At 37.6% G+C, this 22,540-nt stretch overlaps 1 protein-coding gene across 1 annotated transcript in view; it reads right to left on the bottom strand.

Annotated features, from left to right (window-relative positions):
* Positions 1 to 22,540, bottom strand: part of LOC108978906 (Krueppel-like factor luna) — a 76,653-nt gene that overhangs the window by 1,491 nt on the left and 52,622 nt on the right. Inside the window, exons 2-3 of the mRNA XM_018949422.1 lie at positions 11,601 to 12,945; positions 10,823 to 10,957 (exon numbers count right to left, since the gene is read on the bottom strand). Of these exons, the coding sequence (XP_018804967.1) occupies positions 10,823 to 10,957; positions 11,601 to 12,945 (1,480 nt within the window). The remainder of the gene's footprint in view (positions 1 to 10,822; positions 10,958 to 11,600; positions 12,946 to 22,540) is intronic.

The following is a 22,540-nucleotide window of genomic DNA, read 5'->3' as shown; positions in this document are numbered from 1 at the left end:
TGTCATACGTTGCCTTACCTCGCTCCTCTCTTCGAAAATGAAACGTATTAAAATATAATTGTGAAACTTTGAATGTATTTTTAGCTCTTTTACTTTTCGATTCATAAGTGCAGCAGCAAAATGTAAAATAATGTTTGGAAAGTATGTTAAACAAAAACAAAATTCTGATGCAACACAAAATGAAGAAAGTTTTCGCATTTCGCTAGCAAAATATGCGCCGACATAAAGCAGAAACAGTGAAAGAAAACAGTGCTTTGCTTTCTGCTTCAGTACATCGGTAAGTTCTCTAAGAAATCTGCATCCATACATACATAGTATACGCAACAGTAAACAAAACAAATATTGAGAGAACAACAAACACAATAACAATCGCAATGGGCGCAGTGAACAAAAGCTTCATAGCTCAAGTAACGACAAAGTAAATTAAAATAAAATTGTAAGAGATGCTGAACAACTGCGAAACAATTAAACAAAACAAAAGAATTATTACTTACAAGAAAGTCAAATATTTGCAGCAGGAGTAACTAGCACGAAATGGAGTATGACAGTGAGCCATAATTTGCTGCAAAGAATATTACAAGTTGGAAACGCAAAGAAATATGGGAAGCATACAGCTGGCAGCTGCGGAAGAGAGCTTACAATATATATATCCGTATTTTTATACCCTGAACAGGGTATATTGAGTTTGTCACGAAGTTTGTAACACCAGAAGGAAGCGTCCTATACCCTATAAGGTATATATATATAAATGATCAGTATGTCGAGCTGAGTCGATTTAGCCATGCCTGTCTGTCTGTCTGTATATATACGAACTAGTCCCTGAGTTTTAAAGATATCCTTTTGAAATTTTGCAAACGTCATTTTGTCTTCAAGAAGTTGCTCATTTGTCGGAACTGCCGTTAGAGGACCACTATAACATATAGCTGCCATACAAACTGAACGATCGGAATCAAGTTCTTGTATGGAAAACTTTCACATTTGACGTGTTATCTTCACGAAATTTGGACTAATGCTTGAGGTAATTATATAGTCTCCAAAAAAAATTTTCAACACGGATTACTATAGCATAAAGCTTCCATACGAACTGAACACATAGTTACTAACAGGAATGCACCAGTGAAGGGTATTTGGCTTCGGTGCAACYGAAGTTAACGTTTCTTTCTTGTTTTTTTATAAACATATAATCAAATATATAAAATCATAGTTAAAACTCTCATTTAAGCTTGTTCTTGAAAACAAAACTTCGAATACTTAACACTAAGCTAGATTCTTAAGTATGTAGAAGCTTACAACGACAAATTGGAATACTTTAAATACATTCTAAATAGACAAATGATAGAAGAAAGCGACGACTTGATTAACCAATAAATTATTGAACGAAAAATGTCGAAAAATTACAACATTTTTGTCAAATAATGATAAGTGAATATTGGTTGGTTAGCGACTGGTTGACTGGCCGTATACGGAAAGTCTGACTATTAGTAGTCAGAAGTTTACGCTAAGTGCAATTAAACAACTCCCAATCTTTCATTTTTCTAAAAGAAAGTGCTCAATTCCTTTAAGGTTGAATCGTGAACCATTAAAACGTCTATAGAAGGTATTATAGGAAGATGGATGGAATGCTCAGTTGTCACAATTTATTAGCGGTACACGCCTGTAGAATAGGACTGACACATAGAGAAGACTASAGGAAATGTCAASAGCAAGACACCTTCGAGCATTCGRAAATCTAGTCTGAGTCTTAGCAAACCTTCCTGATTTATATTAAAAGTTCAGTAGCATTTCCCTAAGCTATTTGACATAGGCTAGCATTTTTTATAATAGATAAATACGTATATGGTTCATATATGGTATGTACATATATATGGAAACTAGCGGTGTTTGAAAAGCCAACTTATCACAGCTGCGTCAGTAATATTGTTTTATGGTTCTTGAGCCTTGTAAAGATGCTAACTTCCAAGTTAATGCGCTCAGACTCAATTTTTATATTATAAATTTTCATTTAAATTCGAGAAATATTTTGCTCATTTAGTTTGCTTCTCTTTCTCATGGCTTACTGTTCATATTCCACTGTGGCATTCATTTCACTTCCGGTACACATTTTAACAATGTGCTGCTTCCGGCGCTGGTGTAACGCACAGATCACAAAAAAGTGAGTCAAGAAAGTATTTGAACGGAAGAAGTGTGTTAAAAATCAGTACACATAATTTATTAATGCGTCCTTGGAGCATTTGAATATTTTGTGAAGGGGCCAACAATACCAGTACAGAATTTTGCTTACATCAGTATAYAAGTTAAAAGTGCTAAAAGTTTTTYAAAGGTTGATTAGCACAGTCATTTTCTGTGAAGGAGGTGCTTTTGTGAAAACGAAGCTTGATGAAGCTCAAAATTTTGTCACAGCAGCCAATTTAACTCCTCCAATACCCAATTGATATCGAAATGCTCAACAATAAACTCTGAAGTCCATTGACGTCCATAAAATGAAAGGTATTGGATGAAATAGCCAAAGCGCGTTTCTATCGGCAATTATAACCRTTGCAACGGTTTACTAATCCGCCCAATGAAACCTACAATTCGGACGATTTATGACGGATTTCGCAGTTCAAGGAAATGKCGTTAAATGCGCAGATCGCGCTTTACACTCAGATATTACTACAAAAGCCGCTTGCAACAACGTCAACCACAACTTTCCAAATCCTCCGCCCAACTTACACGCAGATAATGCCAACTAGTTTTGCCATTCATTTTCGGCCATTTCAATTACTTAAGCGTCGAAGCGACTATAAAAATGCCAAAAAGGAAAATCGTTAGGGAAAGATTACAAATGCAGTCAAGTGAAAGGACACAAATAGACCATAAAAATGAGAAAATCCGACAACAGCAACATGAATGACAAGCGCTAYTTACTTACTTACGATTGTAGGACAAGCGGTCRAAACCAGCGCGAACAAGTAAATAAGCGTCGGATGAGTGTTGCGAGYAAGTAGCAGCTTCGCAACCGCTATATCCGCCTCAAGCTTACAGCRCAACAAAAGCCAAATATGCGCGCAAAGTAAGTTAGTGGCCRGAATGAGTGGAGCAGCATTAAAAAYGGTGGCGCRGCGGCAGAAAGTGTGGCAAGCGAAATGTTGCGGTAATAGAAAATTCACCAAAAGAAAATTAAAAATTCTTTTAGAGCTAAGACAAAGGAGGCGGCCGCCTAAGTGCTGCTATGTAACGCAAGTTGCTTAACGTGGCGCATACACGGATACAGAGAGGGCGCGCAGCTGGCTGAGTGCGGCAAAAGGCGGGTTAACTGTATGTTTTATAAAATATTGACATTGCAGAACAAGTAAAGTGGAACGAAGAGATAAAGTAGCTAAAGYATTGCACAGTAAGTTTATAAACGAAAAATGGGGTTGMAGGAAAAGGAGATAGAGTTTCATATGATGTTATTAGCTAATAACCACCTAAATTAATTTTTGGTTTGAGAAAAAAAAAAAAATGCATTATACAAAAGTTAAGCAAAAAAATAAGCTATTCACGACAAGTTTTTTTCGAAAGCAGCTAATATTTTCAGCAAAACAAAATATTACTATGGAATTTAATGAGATAACCTAAATTTGTTCAATAAAACCCAAAATATAGCGATCCGATAAAATATGTACAAGTATTTACTAGCGTGTGGACATATTTAAGTTTTTCAAACATTTTTTCTTTGGCAATAATATTTCTAACTAACTAAAATTTAATTCTGAATTAAATAGTTTTGGCAACTAGTTGTATGCTATAGTGGCTCCATCTAAACAATTTCTTCCTAGGCTGTACCGTTGTCTTGGAAGATATCTCGTCAAATRAAAAATATTTCTWCATAAATACTTGATTCCGATTGTTCAATTTTTGTATTTTATAAGGKCGGGTGCAAAATTTCCGGTCTTTATCAAGTAGGGTTCGCGGATACACARACAGACGGACATAGCTACATTGACTCAGCTCATCACGCTGAGCATTTACATTTTATAGRRCCSCAAATGTTTCCTTCAGGGTATWAAAAACTTCGTGGCAAATACCCTGTTCAGAGTATGAAAAGAAACTCTGCGAAATGAAATGTAAAAAATAATCAGAAGTTAAAAACATAATCACCGTTTTTTTTTTTTTTTTTTTTTTTTTTAAAAGAGAGCAAATTAGGTCGACTATTCTTTGAGCATCTAAGGTAGCACAATGTCCCACAGTACACGGTTTGATGCAGCACACTGCTCACATATGTAGCGCAGTGCAGTGAAGTAAGAAACTGCGATTGTAATAAAAACTGCGCTGCTGCACGACTTAGCCGTGTTTTGTGGTCTAAACCGGAGGATGTCAATTCAGACATCTTTAGCTCCTTACTTGCGTGTGTTTGTGTGTGCGCGTGCTATCGGACCWTGCTGCATGCGCCATTGCCCGCAAAAGGAATCAGATTGAAAACACACACACTCACGCACACAAATACACAAACAGCAATGGGATTTTGCAGTAAGCGCCGGAGCAAGCCACTTGCTAACGAGGCAAAGCTCGTGAGTGAGTTAGCAATTCACAGCATGGCGACAGCTGCCGTTGATAAAGCGTTGAGGTTACATTTTATCTGCGATTTGGGCAATAAATTTTCGTGTAATTTTATGGCTCCGTTTTAAAAATTCATGCAACGTGCTGCAGGCAAGCAGCCTTCGCTAGGAGGCCGGCCGCAGGGAGCGCAGTCGGCATAGCGGCCAACTGGCGTCKCTAAATTCTTAAGTCGAGTGCAGTTTGTGGCTGCAACAACTTCCTGCCAGAGAAGCGGCCCGCTGCAGTTGCAGCTAYGCTTGTRATCGTTTGGCGCGCTCGGCTGTCGTCACTGCAACGTTTTTGTGCGGCATCGCCATTATTTACACACTCGAAAATACAACTTCCTGCTGGCGTCTTAGACGCGTTCGTCCATATACACTCACACTTGTGTATGTGTTGGTTGCGCATGTGTGTGGCTCATAGCAGATTGTCGCAGATTTGGCATAAATATTTCTACACACATGATTGTGTGTGTGTKTGCTTGTAGTTGCGCGCGAGTTTTATTGCAGTCCGTTTTAACAGCGGCTGCTTCTTCTGTCTTGCTGGTGTTTACTTCCGGTTYTTAAGGTTTTAAATTAAATATAAAAGTAGCTTTTGGTTGCAGCTTCTTTTTGACTTTCAGTGGACTGTTTCTACTTTATTGTTTACTGCATAACTTTTTTCTCACTATTTCTGGTTTTGCACTTTTTAGTTTGTGCGGAAACAAAATCGCATTTTTATGTGTTTTGCCGCTTGCGTCATCCCGTTAAATGCCAGCGTGTATCTTCCTCCTAAAACTTAACCCAGTTTTTCTTAGAAACTACTTCTTTGSCAGTAACTACCGAGCACGCCATCGGCACGCGCTCAGTGTCAGTGGCAATATTCGCAGCGTTTTGTGGTTAACGAGCTGATATTCGGGTACAGTAAACATATTATGCCTTTTTACAGCTTTCCAAAATCCAATTGAATTGGCGCACGTGTTATTTTTTATCATCAAAGAAGAAGAGAGAGGTCTGAGAACCACATGTGAAAATGGACAGAGAGATGAATCAAAATGAGTTTGATTTTTTTGAAATCTTTCGCCTTTTAGAATGATAACAATCGCTCAAATTTTGTTCAACCGATTTTGGGGAGCATTAGTGAGATAGAGTGTCTGCAAATAAGGAACACTTACATAGTTCTTTATACTTTTGGAAAGCAAAAGTTTGTGTGTTTCCCAAGTCTCGGCGYTTAGACTGTTTCAGTAAGTCGTATTCACATGAGTTGCATTGTTACAGAATATAATTGCATTTTCATGCCGATGAGTTTGGATACTCTGATCCACGAATATAGCGTGAAGTATAGAACACAACTTTTCAAAGCCTAATACGCATATAATGTTTATTTTACTTTAACGTAAACGTACTCTGTACATTCGCTCAGACTCAGGTTTTACTATATATTGAAAAAATAATTGATGAAATGTAAATGTTAATAACCTTCATCAAGTTCTGGAATGAWATCTTTCTAAATTAAAACTCTTTCATACCAGAACTTGAGTTTATATGGAATTRCACTGGCCCACAAACCACACGAAACCGTTCCTTTTTCTGGATGAAATGACATCTCTTGAATCATTTTAGGCTTATCTTCGTTGCTCGTTTAGGTACCCAATGAGCCAGAAATGAGTCTATCTGGATCGAAAACGTCGGATCTTTTTGGAACTTTTGTAGAGGCCAAAGAGCGAAGCGATATCGCTTGGGAAGGTCGAGCGGCTACAGTTCTTTCAGAARGTGTAATTTGTACGCTTTCAATTTAATATCTCATAGTAGTAAGTCTGAGTTGCTGCGAACGGCGCCGTATTGACTCTTCACAGACGTCGTGTACAATCTCAGGTAAGAGTGTTATATTTCCTTCACAGCGTGCTGGACGTGATCTCTTCGGTCGAATATATTATTCAGTAATGAATGCTGAGCCTCAAGATGGGTGATGGAGTTGCGATTAGTAGGCCGATTATGTGGGTGATATAGGCCGAATTTCGCGAAGCGCGCGGAGCACATTCCTTACAAAAGGTGAATTTTCGTTATAAAGTTGAACGATCTGCAAACGTTGGTCAGGTGTAAGTCTTTCCATTATAAAACCAAAATAATACTGAACAAAAATAACATAACAGCATGACACGACTCATGATCTGTCAAAAACAGACGATATGTATTTGCTTATCAGCTTTAGTTGWAAACAACTGGGTTCGAAATATAAGTGAAAATTTCTGAAAACCGCAAAAATTCGCACCGGAATGTGCCGCGAAATAATCAGCAAACAGCGCCTAGTAACTATGCTAATATGCGCAAACTGTGGACACGGGTAGCTGTATATACATTGCATATGCATAAGTATACATGTAGATATTTTTTAGCGCATAGCTTTGAGCATGAACGAATAATCAAACTAAAAAATGCGGATAGCGGGTGACATGCTAGAAATGAAAAGTGAGAAAGAACAACCAGCTCCTCTGGCAGCCAGTTTTTCTTATCAGGCGTGGCATGCTTTTGTATATTTTCGGAGCACGCTTCAGCGATCACGTAAAGTATCAGTTAGTAAAAAATCAAACTAATCTAAAATAACTAGACAACTTCTGATTAAAATCGAACTAGTCCTGAAAGTACCAGATTTTTAGTATGACAGTTTTCGGAAAGTTGGTCCATAGAGAGAACAGAGCACATCGGCGCATCGATAAATTGGATCTCTAAGCCATTCAATTGTTCTAAGAATTTTTATATATTTTTTATGAACTACTACGAAGCTGCTTTATTTATGATCAAAATCTGACAATTGGCAACAACCAAAGGCAGTAGCTGGTTTGCTGTTCATACAATCTGTAAACATATTTTTAGCTAGTACATTTCGCCACAGGGCAGTTGCCGGAGGAATTTCGACAATGTTTTGGGTGGAAACTACCAACAAACAAAAAAGGCAATCAAGTTAGAAAAAGTATTTTGTTACTGTTATTGTGGCTACGAAAATTCTAAACAAATTAAAATTTCGATCTCACCCAGACCACATTGTGCCAGTGAGTCACTTGACATCGAACTCGGCGGTTTGATTAAACTTTTTTCTTATCGTTGAAAAATTCACATTCTCTGTAACGAATGCAGCAATAACAACAACAAAAAACAAAAACAAAACACGGTATATAGCTTACAGCTGTCACTCTGCAGTGCTTTTGGCGATTGTGAATAATTTTTGTTTTTGAGCGATAGCGACGCGATGTCGTGGACATGTATTGAGGCTGTCTGATAAACGTTCATAGCGGCTTATCTAAAATTTTACTTTTAGTTCTCGTTTAATTTAAGGTTTAGATATATATGTTTTTATTTTTTAAATATTCTAAATTGTTCCAACAAGCTCAATGAAAACACTGGCCTGGCGTATTCTAAACACASTTAATAACTTTTTTAATCTTAAAAATAATTTATTTTTAGTTTGAATTGACAAAGCCCCAAAGCATTTGTCCACTTAARTGAAGCCATTATGCTCATATTTTTCATAATTCTGTGCACTTTTAAAGATTTTTGTAGCACTTGTTATCAAATTGGGKTYYTTTTKKTTTTTTTKTTTATTTGCGTTTTGCAAATTTATTTACTTTTCCTTTGCCAACATTTTGAACTTGCTGGCGTCTCTTGTCGAATGCGCTGCCGTCGCTGCCCCACGTCGTTTATCTTTTGTCCTGCGCCATTTTATCTGATATCCTTGTTTGGCGATGCGCATTTCAAATTCAATACAGCCATTGGCAATTTGGCCTGCTCACCTATTACAGCATGCCGCGCACTCGCCGCAAGCCGCTCGCCACTGTGCCGATGCTTGCCTTATACCTATTGCACGTTGCGTTATTTATGGCTCTGCCATTGATGCTGATGGCGAAAGCACTTTTGAAATTTTGCCAACAACGACAGCAACAACAACTCCTTCAAGCTGATTGTATTATTTTGCCTTTTTTGTGTTCCTAATAGCAAAAACATTACAGCAACATGCAAGCGGAAATCAGGAACAGCAAAAATAAGCTGCGGAACGATTGAAAATCCCAAACGACATTGCTTGCACATAATGCTGCCGCACACACCATATCCATGCCCATCAATATGCTCGTACATGTGTATGGGTGTGCTTGGATTGGGTAAGCGTATGCGGTTGTGCAATCAGCTTGGCAACAGACAACGCTCGTTATAGCTGCTGGCGGACATAAGTTAACGATTGTTCATTCAGGCAGCCAAACAGCAGGCGAGAGTTCATTGTGACTCCTGCCGTGGCAGAGAAAGAAAAGTAGGCAACGAAAGGAAGCGGCAGTAGACGGTAGGAGACGTTCGGTGAGRCTGTAATTGCAGTCGAAACTTGGTGTTTGGGTTGTCTGCCTGCTGGTGACGCTGRTTGCTGCACCAGTTAGCAGTTAAACACCGATATTGGTGTTTGTGTTGCCTGCACATACATACGCGCAGCTGCAGCGCACTTTCCGTGTGCGTGTGTGTATGGTATGCGTGTGGAAAGTGCAAAAGTGCAAAGTTGTTGAAAAGTCTTACAACATATTCGCCCAGTTCGGAGGTTTTTACAGCAGTTTTAGTGGATTTTGTGATTTCGTTAGTTGCTAAGGATTGCCGACAATCGTTCGTTTGCTGTCTGTGTATTAGTGCGAATTAACATGTGCTTGTTTTTTGTATGAGTATGTGTTGTAGTTATTTCGCATGCAAAMTCTGCATATTTTCACACAAATATCTGAACTGGTCTGGGATGTATCGATTTTAGACATTTACGTCTGCACAGTCGAGAAGCTTATCATTTATTTTTAAACACGTTATTCGGCACTTGCAGTCTATAATTAGTCTTATTACTATTTGACTATAATAATTTATAAATTTTATAATTTCTTTTAGTTCTTCGAGTGGTTTATATAGTAGTACATATATATAGTCCATATAAACTCTTTCCTTCAACATCCTCTAAAGCCCATAGATGAGTACAAGCGAGTTGATTAGAGTATCTTCTTAGCAATTATTCTTTTCCTGTCTATATTTCACTAGCCGCGTTTGTAATATTATATAAAGCTATGTACTCAGTAATTGTATAAAATATCTGTCCTTTTCATGGTTGCATTTATCTACAATGCCTAATCTATTGTCGGCTATAACCGCGTAAGCGCTGCCTACGCCAATAAAGAGGAAGCAGAAGAAGCTACAAAGAAACAACRTCGTATGAAAGCTCATTTCTACTTGCCAAAAAAAAAAAAAWAATAATAGAAGAAAAATTAAAAATACAGTTACATATGAATTCAAAGAAAAGAAAAACTATTTTATAGCCTACTTCCAGGCGCACGTACTATATATTCTCACATATACTGRTATAAATATATTTGCCAGGTTGGATATTCAAATATTATTTATGATCCATATTTTCCGAAGCGTTGCGCCATTTTGTTACTATCTCCTGCATAACAGACTAAAAACTCCATTAATGGAAATTGTTGTAAAATTTATCATCATTGAGTTTGACAGCATAACATTCAAAATTTCCACACCATAACACATATCTCAAATATTTCATATCCGCACAAGCATATAAAGGTGTCTGTATGGACAACTATGTATTCTGATATATACTATAATGRACCGCTTGCACGGACACATCAACTGTTGCGGCCCAACAATTTCTCAAAATACCATAATTCTGATGAAATGACTGATTTCAGTGTTGAAAAGTGTTATATTTCATAATTCTTGGGTCTAGGTATGAGYTCACATATGCGTCGACATATATTTCTACATATGGAAGCATCAGTCAAACAAGGAATACGCTCTTTGTGCTCAAATGGGGCGAGAGTGTGAGAATTGTTCCCTCCTCGTCACTTTATTGATTCATGTGACACAAGATTGGTGTTCTTTTGTTGTTATTTGTCTTCAACCGTGCCGGTTCTTGGATATAAACGTATGCGTGCTTCAAACATATCGCTTTGCGAAGTGTGTTTATGGGCTTCCTTGTAAGCAACTGTCTATTGCGCTGCCTCCAAGTTGACGGGACCTTTAATCAACCCTCGAAACTGTTGATTCAAAATTTGCTTTGTGAAAGGGTAGGTCTAAACTACAGCCATCTTCAGAAGACTTTTATAGTGGTTTGAAGTGCTACGGATTGTGATTATTTTCTCTACGACCATAAGAGCTTTTAGAGCTACTTAAAAGCTTTACTATAATGTACATTTAAAAGTTTTTTTTCAGTTTGATAGAGTAGTTATATGTATATATAGTTTCTTTACACTTACCGGTATGCGTTCTCTGATGTGCTTTGAGATGTGAGCTTTTGGTATATACTTTTTTGCAACCCAAAAATTGGCACTTGTGTATCCGACGCTTGGCATCTGGACTGTGATCGTGTCGCTGGTGGGTCTTGGTAGTCACTGCCGAGTGGGATGAGAAAAACATATATAAACATTTCATAACACAGATTTCGTTTAAATATAACATACTATTTATCTGTTTGCGATTAATTACGGATTACGAAAAGTTAAGGCTTAGAGCTTTAAAGCTTAAGTAAATTCTTGAAGCATACAATCGGCCCAAAAMATTTTTTTTGAGAAAGGCAACGTATGCGAAATGACTGTTATAAATATTTAAATACAAAATTTAAAAGAAGCTTAAAGCTTATTTAATATATATTTAAATTCTGTAGCAATTTTCTGATTAACAAAGTAAGGAAATGCTGAAAGCTGTATGAAAAAAATAATCGTTAACGTTTGGACTTTTAAAACTACTACAACTATTTTCTGGAATTTATGAATCAATTTCTGAGTAGCCAATGCTTCCCCATTTTATTTATTGGAAAAATATTTTTGGGTGATTATTTCATTTGGTAGAACAGTCAAATTTTGCAGTGAAAGCGATTCGAAAGATTTTTTGTAGAGAGGAGCTTGGAAAAATGAGCTTTCGAACTCAAGAAGCTTTCTTTCTCTTTCTCTCACACAATCTCCACAATTTCAAACTTAGAGAGCTATATTGCCATCTCTTTCTCATATTCAATTAATATTTCGGCGAGCTACTCACATGTGGTTACTTGCGGATTTTGCAGCTGTGTGCCGCGCTGGGCAATCTGCGCTGCTGTCACCGCCATATTCATCACATGTTGTTGCATTTGTTGTTGCTGCTGTTTGGATGTGGCTGACGCRTTCAACATCGCTGCKGCCACACTTCCGCTGCCGCTATTCTGCATTTGTATGACACGCGCCAAACTAATGGCTCCACTCTTTGTGCCATTCGCCGATGTCAGACGAACGATGGTGCTGCGCGGAATGTTGGAGTGGACCGTAGACGAGGCTGACGACGAAGACAATGTTGATGGCTGTGACTGGGCTACTGACGGCGGATGCGGCTCGGTATTTGTGCCGGCGCTGGCAGTTTGTATACTTAAGTGCGACTGTTGTTGTTGTTGTTGTTGTTGTTGTTGTTGCAGGTTTTGCTGTTGCTGTTGTAATAGAGGAACTGTAGTCGACGTCAGAGTAGGATTCTTACCGCTATTGACCAGTGTCGTAACGGCGCTGGAGAAGCGTAGTATGGCGGTAGAAGTTGGCGTTGCAGCGGAATATTGCGACTGACCGATGCGCTGTTGTTGTTGCTGCTGCTGTTGCTGTTGTATAAGTGTAGCCAGTTCGGTAGCACTCATAGTACTAGCATCGATTTGTTGCTGCTGCCTCTGTTGTTGTTGCGTATTGTTTGTGATGCTGGTTCGTATCGATTCGGGTGATGATGGCGGTGTTAAGGTCGGCAATATATAATCCTGCGGGCTGCTACTACTACTGCTGCCACTACCGTTGCTGTTGTTGCTACTTTGATTGTTGCTATTATGGCCACTACTGATGCTCACATTAATGCTATTGGCACGACTGCTAACTCCCTTATTGTGCGCCTTTGTAGCGATCACACGCAATTTGATACCCTTCTCCGACACCGCCGATAGGCTCGTGCCAATTTGTGCCGCATTGATGGTGCCAACGATCGGCGTCGGCGTGCTCGATGTGGAGCCGCATGGCGAGTACGCTAGCGAAGTGGCGGCGGCATTGCCCAGTGAAGTGGCCAACGCAGAAGCGGTGTACTTCTCCTCGCAGCTATCTGAGTGCAACTCATCCTCGTCGTCATCGATGCGCTCTTGTTTGACTACCACCGAACAACTCAAGGCCTGCGTGCCGCTGCTATCCCATGACATGCCCGAACATGTCGAGGACACTGAAGACGTTGTGGAGACTGAGTCGAGGTTTTGTTCTTTGATTTTSAGTTCCTCGAAGATGCGCGCCGGCGCCGACAGCAGATCCCATGCTGTGTCGAGTTCATGAATCTTTTTGTATGACTGCAACTTGGGTTCATCGCGCAGATACCGTTCCAATTCGTACCAAGTCTGAAAGAGAAAATACATTGCTAAAAAATKTGGCTAAAAAAGTGAATAAGTATGAGAAAAGTAGTGTTTAAAAATAAGGTGCCTACGACCGCTGAACACTATCCTCAATTAAAATCATCTGTTCCCCCCAACGGGAATACGTAACTAGTATGGACCCGGATTTTTTATCTACTCGCGATTGCAGCGTTTCTCGCATCAAGCCCTTTCGTGTTCGCTAATTGACTTCTTCGAGTCCTTCGAGCTTACCCACGAGCTGTGCTAAAGCTCTGCGGCAGGGCGGCATTGAAGCGCAACCGACATATATCAAATCGAGTTGCCACTGCCGAGCTGGGAGCCATAACCTATCTTAGTCCAATGTGTGCGGGATCCCGAAGGAGTTAAAGCGTGGGTGTTGGTCATGCACCGCCAAATGGCGATATTAATTTCTGACGCAATTGGAGTGCATACAGATATGGTTTTGGTGAATTTAATATTAACTTTGGTTTGGAGCAATTGCATGTCTTTACCCTGCTGCAGCCCAGTAAATTGCGTATTAAATGAATTTTTAAATGACACTACCAAATGCGCGAAATACGATTACTTTGCCATTGGCAGTGAGAACCAGAAATATGGTCCTAAGATTTTCTGTCAATACCCTTGATCGTCTGAATTATCGGCGTGGCATGAAATTCTCCACTTTTGATCTGCAGAATTATCGCTTGGTGGTACCGCAGCTGTTAGCAATCGTATGAAAAATTTTTTTAACTGATATTTATGCTATCTTAATTAGTGACTCTCTTTATCTATTTCAGCCACTTCTTCGGAACGTATAACAGTATTTTTCTTTGGTTAATTTGAGCAATACGCCCATGTCCATACAATATTAACTATTAGAGATATGGGCAACTAATTTGGSCTGAAGAATTATATTTAAATGTTCTGAATCAATAAATATTAAAAAAGCTGAAGTTTATCATTGTGTACAATAGTCCTAAGAATTACAAAATATCAGTCAAATAAAAGTATTTTCTCAGATTTCAATTATTTTTTGTGATATTCTGTTTGGGCAGGTAATTGTAGGGAATATTTCAAATAATTTCTCTCTATATTAAAATATTCATTCAAAGATATATGCTAAAGTGATATGGACAATTTCTGCGGATATTGTCTTACATCATAGCCTATGCCAAATGTCGTGAGCATTTCTCGTCAAATAAAAAAGCTTTCCATATACTACTTCATTCCGGTCCTAATGTAGTCCGATATAGGTCCGTCAAATGAGTAGCTTCTCGATGAGAAAAGAAAATGTGCAAAATTTCAGATTCATATCTCAAAAACGGAGAAACTACACATATATGCTCAAATCAACTCAGTTCGTCATGCTGATCATTTATGTATATATAAGTATACTTTATAAGGTCTATGATGTATTATTTTATGACTTACAAAATTAGTGGCAAACTTGTTCAGRTATACTGTGGTAAAATTTGATTTTGAAATTTTGCTGTAAAGATGAYGTCTAGATTTTTATAATAAAAGAAATCTCTAATAAAGTTCGAAGAACCAAATTATAAATCTATTATACTACAACACATTAGTTATAATTTTGGATTTTAGTTCCAAGTGTTCCATATGTTCATATAATAAGGTTTTCCTTGATCCTTCTCATACAAAGATACTAGTTCCAACATTTCAACAAGTTACCGAATATTTGTGGCTTTAAAATTAACTAAAGCTAGCAAGTTCTTCCCAAAGCATAGTACTCCCGGCAGTTTTCATAAATAACGTGTTGTTTTTTAACTACTCGAACACAATGTTTCTATGACAGATTCCGAAAYCACAATCTACCAGTTATCGTACTCACTAATGCGCGACGTACGGTTGCAAACAAAGTGAAGCGCAGAAGTTTCGCAAAATCTGTCTATCTCGGTCTRCAAAAAATATTCCATTTACGCTTTAAGCATGCTCACTCTTGAATTCTCGTATACTTCTCATACGCATAACTTCGTGAAAACACTTTTGTGCAAAAATTTATGAGTGCTCTACAACTCATGGCGTTAAATATGGCTTTCGAAGTACGCAAATACTTGCCATATATGTTCATATATTTGCGTATCATATTACTTTTGAAGATAACATTACTCGGATCATCCTAGTTTGCACAATAAACCAAATAATGGCGAACGAAATATGAAACAGGAAATATAAAAAATTGAGGACTTGGAGACAGGACACTTTGTTAACGAAGATAATTTTATTTCTTCTGCATCTCTTAAAATTATATCATATCCAGGTAAACTATTAGCTTGTTGCGTAATTATATACATTATGGGAAGATCTAAACAGAAGATAAGATTTCTAAGAAAAAAGTTTTTTATAAAGTGAAATTCAACTTCCAAAAATATAGTACTTGGCAAGAATAAATATGTGCTCGATGGGTTGAAAAGTATTTTTATATAGCCGCTGAGTTTCGTAGCGCTACGAGAGATATGCTTYTGCGACTGCGTGTCGGAATCGCTGTAACACAAAAGACCCACTTTAATGGCGTATGAATCAGCAGCAAAGCAATTTCACTCGCTCATGTACGATGATTAATAGCTGTTGTAAGTGAGGTGCTTTTAACAACTGCATACACACATACAAGATGCAGGAAAATTTAAAACTAGTTGCTTCGAACCAAGTCAAAGTTATGGAAGAGTATTGTAGAGCGAGTTAAATAACTGCACAATGCATTATGCGAATTTTTTGTATGGAAAAAATTAAACGGAAATAATGATAGAGCTTGTTGCACCGAATACATTTCAGAGAAGTTAGTTTTCCTATAGGACACAGCTATTTATGTACTTAAATAGTAATCCAAGCCACATATTGTTTTAAGAAGTGCACAGAAAAAGTAACCGTGGATTCTTGAGAACATGCAAACTGGAATCATAAAGTTCCAGAAAGGTGACTCCATATTGTAATTTAAGCGGTTATAAACGGAACTTGATGAAAAAGAAGCGAAGATAAAAGGCTATAAAGATTCGTGTTTTCTTAAGAGTCTGTTGTTCAGTTGAGTTAAACTTCTTCTGCAACTTTTTTTGTTTTAATATAAGTGGAACTTTGAAGCAAAAGGATACGCAGCAGTTTAAGGAGTCAGCAGCAGCATAATAAAAATAAAATATTTAACCAATGCCCATGTAAATCATTAATAATACCAGATTGAATTATTAGGATTACGCAAAAGACTTTTGTTCGAAAAAATGACGATATGAAAAAACAAGCAAGAGATGGAAGAAAAATGGCGCTTCAATGGATCTAATCACAACACCTATTACACATTTCAAAATCGAGTGTTAAAATTGACATATCATATCTCAAGCATGAAATTTCAAATACTAATAATTCATAAATGCAAAAACAAACAAAAGCGCAAAACAAGAAGCGCAAAAATAAAAAAGAAACACAAAAATCGAATTTTAGCATCTCCTTTCACTGGAATACAACTTAAATGCTCTTTGTGCTTTCTACGCTGTTCGTGCCATGCAATTTCGATGTAAGCAAAGCTAAATAAAAGCGATTGAAATCTTGCAATATTTATTGTTAATACCTTTCGCCTCATCCCCGCTCTGTAACTGTAATAAATTCGCTACTAAGAGCGCTAGCGCCAGAAAGCATGCAATAGAAAATAAATGTTTGCTTCAAAAATGATTTATGTGGAGTGATTGCTGGTCAAAGCTGCAAAAACAACACATCTCTACTACATATRCATACATATAACAATAAAATTGCATGTGTGTGTGTGTCTGCGTATGTGCTTTCAGCGCCATGCAAAAGAGATTATTTTTGAATTTTGAATGCGATACATTGGCAACAACAGCGAAAGCAGCGGCAGCGGCAGCAGCAGCAGCAATAGCTATAATAACAATAGCAAACTGCAAAGAGGAGCATCGGCATGGAAAATAAATATTTCGCCCTTTTATTCTCAAATAACTAACACGCTGCCGCCGCTGAGCGCGTATTCCTAGCATTTTTTGGCTATTATACTAAACAAAGCGTTTGAGCGCACATTTTTGATAAATACAGATATGAACATGTGTATGTGCGTAATGGTGTTGTACACTGTCGTTCCGACTGTTTGTGCATGTTTTTGTTCAATATTTACTGGCTGTTGCTGGCTCGCCGTTATTGTTATTGCGCGGCCATAATTTATGGTGCTTGCTTTCACCCATTTACTGTTATATGTATTGTGTTTGTTGTTGTTGCAGTGTAAACCATTGAATAAATTGCCGCTTTCCTTTGCGCCCCAACTCCCCGCTCTGACTATTCGTTACGGTTATTGTGCATATCTATTGATTGATTGTATTGTGCTGAAGTGGAAACTGTTGAATTGCGCGCCATTATGACGCATTTCAAATAAGCACACACATACACACACGCGAGCACACTAAGTCTGCTCACACATATTAGAAAGCTTATATGAATACAGCTTTTTATGTGTGTGTGTGTCTCCTTTGCTCACACACACGAACTTCAACACGAGTTTTATAGCATGTGATGGTTAGATAAATGCGAATATTTTTTTATAAAAACCAATCAAAAAGTATTTGAATCCTTCACGTTTGACTTTGAACATTGCACACAAGTGCAACTGATACTGGGTTTTCAGTATATTAATTAGAACCATTTACGGAATGAAGTTCCTAGTGTAAAATGCCTGAGTTATATCCAATGATGGTTACTTTATAAACTGGAACAACGGGCTTACTAAAATTGTTACCTCAATTTCAAAGAGTGAACCTTATTTTTGGTTGATTAACAAAGCGGACACATTTGGAGTGATGATAGTCCATAAGCCATGGTTGGCCATTACATATTCAAAGAGTCACTGTTAAGTATGAGTAATACTTAATCAACCTCCTCATGTAATACTTGACGGTGGTACCATGGAGATCGATACAAGGCAGTAGCAGGCTTAGTTCGGATTAAAGTTCCGCACTGATATGTGGTTCAGGCTTTTCAAAAAAATGTGTGGTGTGCTCTATGGGCAGAGGAAGTCGTTGCTCCATATTTCTTCAAAAATGAGCCTTACCATAATATTATCATTATAGAGACATTATTAATGACTTTTTCGCGCTTGAATTGGAGCATGTTGATGGGGATGACCTTTGGTTCCAAGAAGATGGCGCTACATTTAATATGTTCAACTAAGCAATCAATTTATTGAAGGAAGCTTTTATGGAGCCAATTAGCGCGACYTTCAGGATAGTGTGCATTTATACTTCTGACTAATTACTAATTCTTGTGGGTTTATGGGAAGTTGATTGCCTGTACAGATAAGCCTTGAAGCCTGGGACGAGAGAAAACTGCACAGATAAGCCTTGAAACCTTGGAAGGGAGAAATTGGCGCATTATTGCTAACAWACGGTCTCATTTGCTGCAAACAGTGATCAACAATTTTGCTGCTCGGTTGGAATTTTTTCGTGCCAGCCGCGGCGATCACTGGTGCAAAACCCTTTCTAAAACTTATTTCTTAATACTACTCTTCTCTTAGTAATAGAGCTACATTCTTTGGCCGTAGCATTAAATTGTGTGCTTTTTATTTCTTCTTTAAAACCTATTGCCAAAAAATAAAATAGTTTGGGTTCACTTGTGCTTTACATTGCGAATTCTTGAATAAATGCCGTTAAATACTTTCAACTAAAGTAACCAAACGTTCCAAAATACTGATGCAGTAAGCAAGTAGGCTGGCAACTATACGTCAGTTGCCTTACATAACATAAATGGTATAATAAATTAATAAATAGCATGCATTTGTCTCTTACAACGACATCTTTTGTGACATTTGATGGCAGAATTTATTACGTCTCCCTTCTCGTAAAATTCGTAACTCATGAGTTGATATTGATAGCAACAAATAGCGGTGTCTAGCATACAACTGCAGGGTGAAAACGCGAAGTACATGGCGTTRGCTGTGAAAGCGTATCTAAAGAGACAATCGTTGAGAGCGTCAAATCGTATAGCTGATACGCCTCAACACAAACACATTGCCGCAAAAGTGAGTATTAATTTACGCGCTGACGAATATTAAATGCCATTATTTGCACGCTTACGTTTATCGGCAACAATTGCTGCGGACKTGTTGGTGTGTTCACGCCCCCAGAAGTCTGCCACAAATCAAAACACATATTTATGGCCGCAACGGCATTTGGAGGTGCTACCAAATTACAACAAATTAGCGCAATTCGTAAAACAATAAATGAAGTCATAAATAAACAATAAGCACAACAACAATAGCAACAACYACTACCAGCACATCTCCTACAGGTGTATGACAGCAAATCAACATGACGGCAATCATCATCACAATCTTTTGCAGCAGCACAACAATCACCGCCATTGGCAACAGGCATTTCAAGCTGAGCGGCAACAACAAAAACAAAAMCAAATTGCCAGCAATCTAACGTTGCCAACATTAATAACAAAACGCATAGCAATTATAACGACAACGACAATGGTTACAACTACTGACGGACGGTGGCGTAGGGGAGGCTTAGGGGATAATTAGTCTGCCAGGTGTGAGTATTGCATGCAAAACTGCAAATAATTCTGTATTTATGTATGTGCAAGCTATTTAGTTATGCCCGTTATTGTTTTCATAGCTCATGCTTGCTTATGGCTTTCACTTTGTTATTGTAGTATTCGTGCATACCCATGAATAAGCGCAAATATTTGTGTGTGCGTGAAAATGACAGCGAAAAAGCCACTCTTAATTTGTCTGCATGTCTCCCACGGTATATAGTTAAGCAAGCATTTATGCATATGCATTTATTTGTGCGCTATTTATGTCTACATTTGTATTTGTAACTGTTTGTGTGGGCGGGTAATATGCTTATGTACAGTTAATAGCTTTGAAATATTGCTAGAGTTGTGCTTGCCGTCGGTTCAGAGTATCTACAGCATGCTGTTGGCTCCAAATACGACTCTGCAAAGACACACGTGTGTGTGTATGCTTGTATTTGTTGGTAAATGTTTGCGAAATACGTAGCATATCTGCGCTCATCTGCATTTAGGAATGAGGAAAATATTCATATTTGTAGTTATTTGCATCCCGTCATTATGGAAATTATGCGAAAGACTGATTGCATATGTTTATTTGCAAAGTTTCTTCGCCACAAAATATGTTAACCTTAAACTCTAATAAAACTTTAATATCGTGGCAATGGCTTTAGTAGGTCATAAGAGGGACTTTTTCATACGAAGTAGAAGTGTTTAGCAGAAAATAGTGAAAAGTTTAATATTGAAATTATATTATTTCGTGAGGATTTGACCAATATTGTCGCCAGAAGTAGCTTGAAATATTTGAGTTACCGGTGAGTTCATTAAATATAAATGTGCTAATAATTCTTCATTTTAGAAACGGTTGCTTGCTTTGTTGTAGCTTCGACTTTAAATTGAAATTCTAAGTCAGTTTAACTGCACTAACGCTAAACATTAAAGTATGCTTGTTATTATTCGACGATTCAAGGCAGATTTTAGGAAGCTTTAACGTTCTAAATACGTTTTAAATGGAASATTTTTGGGGTCTCATTTTAGAAAATAAGAGAGAAATGTAGAAATATTCTGTCTTAAATAAAATATGCTTTCTGGTTATTCAAATCAWTTTTATGGGTATAATAGTGATTTCTGGTTACTTTAAACCACTTCAAAAGTGMCTTTCTGTGACATGCTTGATAAAATTTGACAAAATAAAATAAATTACATATTTTCACGATATTTTTTTTGTGGTGTGAACTTTGATCTTATATATCACTTTAAAGTACCGATTTTTTCCCATCGTTCCTCACTTGATCGGTTAAATCCAAAATTACTAAACTCTAAAACGATTAGTTTGTAATTTTTTACCCTGTATAGGGTATACTAAGTTTGCCACAAAGTTTGTAAAACCCAGAAGGAAGCGTCGGAAACCCTATAAAGTACATATTTATATTTGATCAGTATGTTCAACTAAGTCGATTAAGCCATGCCCTTCTGTCTGTATATAAACGAACTAGTCCCTCAGTTTTCAAGATATCGGTTTGAAATTTTGCAAACGTCATTTTCTCTTCAAAAACCTGCTCATTTGTCAGAACTGCCGATAAGGGACCACTATAACATATAGCTACCACACAAACTGAACGATCGGAATCGTGTTCTTATATTGAAAACTTTCACATTTGACAATGTATCTTTACAAAAATTAGCACAGAATATTTTCTAAGATAATAATGTAATATACGAAGAAATTGTTCAGATCAGCTCACTACAGCATATAGCTGCTATACAAACGGAACGATCGGAGTCAAGGGCCTGTATGGAAAACTTTTGCATTTGAAGTGGCATCTTCACGAAATTTAATATAAATTACTGCTTAAGGTAATAATATAATCTCCGAAAAAATTGTTCAGATCGGATTACTATAGCACATAGCTTCTAAACAAACCGATATWTTAGCTGGGTATATTAGCTTCGCTGCGACCGAATTTGACTTGTTTTCTTGTTTTTTTTTCTTTATTTTTTGTTTTTCTTTATTTTTAACAATATCCATGAAGAAATAGGATGACTATTCTTACAAATCTTAATTATCTTAATATTAATTATTATAAATTCAATCGCGACCACAAGATTCGACAGAGCCATAGGTTAATCCGTACAAGAAGAATTGAAGTTGAGTGTTTCGCGCATATTCTTCTCTTAAAAACTTAGTCTGAAACCTTCATCAACTTTGACCTTTAATAAGAGTTAGTGTCTACCAAGTAAGCAAAGTTTCCAATGTATATAAAATGCCTAAATGCCCTCGCAGTACTTTTTGCGGTTCTGACACTTCTACGCAGCCGATAATTTTTGCATTAAAAGTTTTGCAGCTTTGACAGCACTGCCGGCAGAAGTACTCCAGGCGCAGACATATATATGAAATTATATTTAACATCACAATATCACATTTACCACACCAATATTTATAGTTTTATATCTAAAAGTAGATGGGCATATAATATAAGTTACTCATACGCCATGCGGTCACGAYAAGTACATTGCGTTTTAATAGAAACTTTTGCACATSTATCGCCTGTAGGAAARAAAAGTTTTGGAATATAGCACCGAATAATCATTCCAAGCGAATTATATCTCAATTTATTATTTGTAGCAAAAAATATTTTGCACTGGCATTCATTTTCATAGAAGCATATGCGCAYGCATATGGAGGATGGAGTCATGTGTAGAAGTTCACGCAAGTGAGGAAAGTTCTCTGATCGCCATTCACTTGGGAGTGGCCAGAAACGATTCTTTTACATATGACTCAAGCAGCTCACAACTTCCGGTCCTTGACCAAGTATGCTCTGGGTAGCCTAAGAACATCCGTTTGAAGGCGAGCTAAAGTGAGAAGGAGAGACATTCCCTGCATAGGGTTGTACGCTGGGTTTGGGACCCGCCACGTAAAAAAACCACCCCAATGAAAACGCAACAACAGCCTCGGATGAGAGACCTCACTTTTGATGACGACCATGGCAAACGAAATAAGGACTACGAATTGAGGGCATGCACCTGGAATGTCCGGTCCCTTAATTGGGAAGGTGCCGCTGCCCAGCTGGTTGATGTC

The sequence above is a fragment of the Bactrocera latifrons genome, unplaced genomic scaffold, assembly GCF_001853355.1.
Source record: "Bactrocera latifrons isolate USDA-ARS-PBARC rearing strain unplaced genomic scaffold, ASM185335v1 scaffold_13, whole genome shotgun sequence".
Lineage (NCBI taxonomy): Eukaryota > Metazoa > Arthropoda > Insecta > Diptera > Tephritidae > Bactrocera > Bactrocera latifrons.
This window is presented reverse-complemented; position numbering and strand designations above follow the sequence as displayed.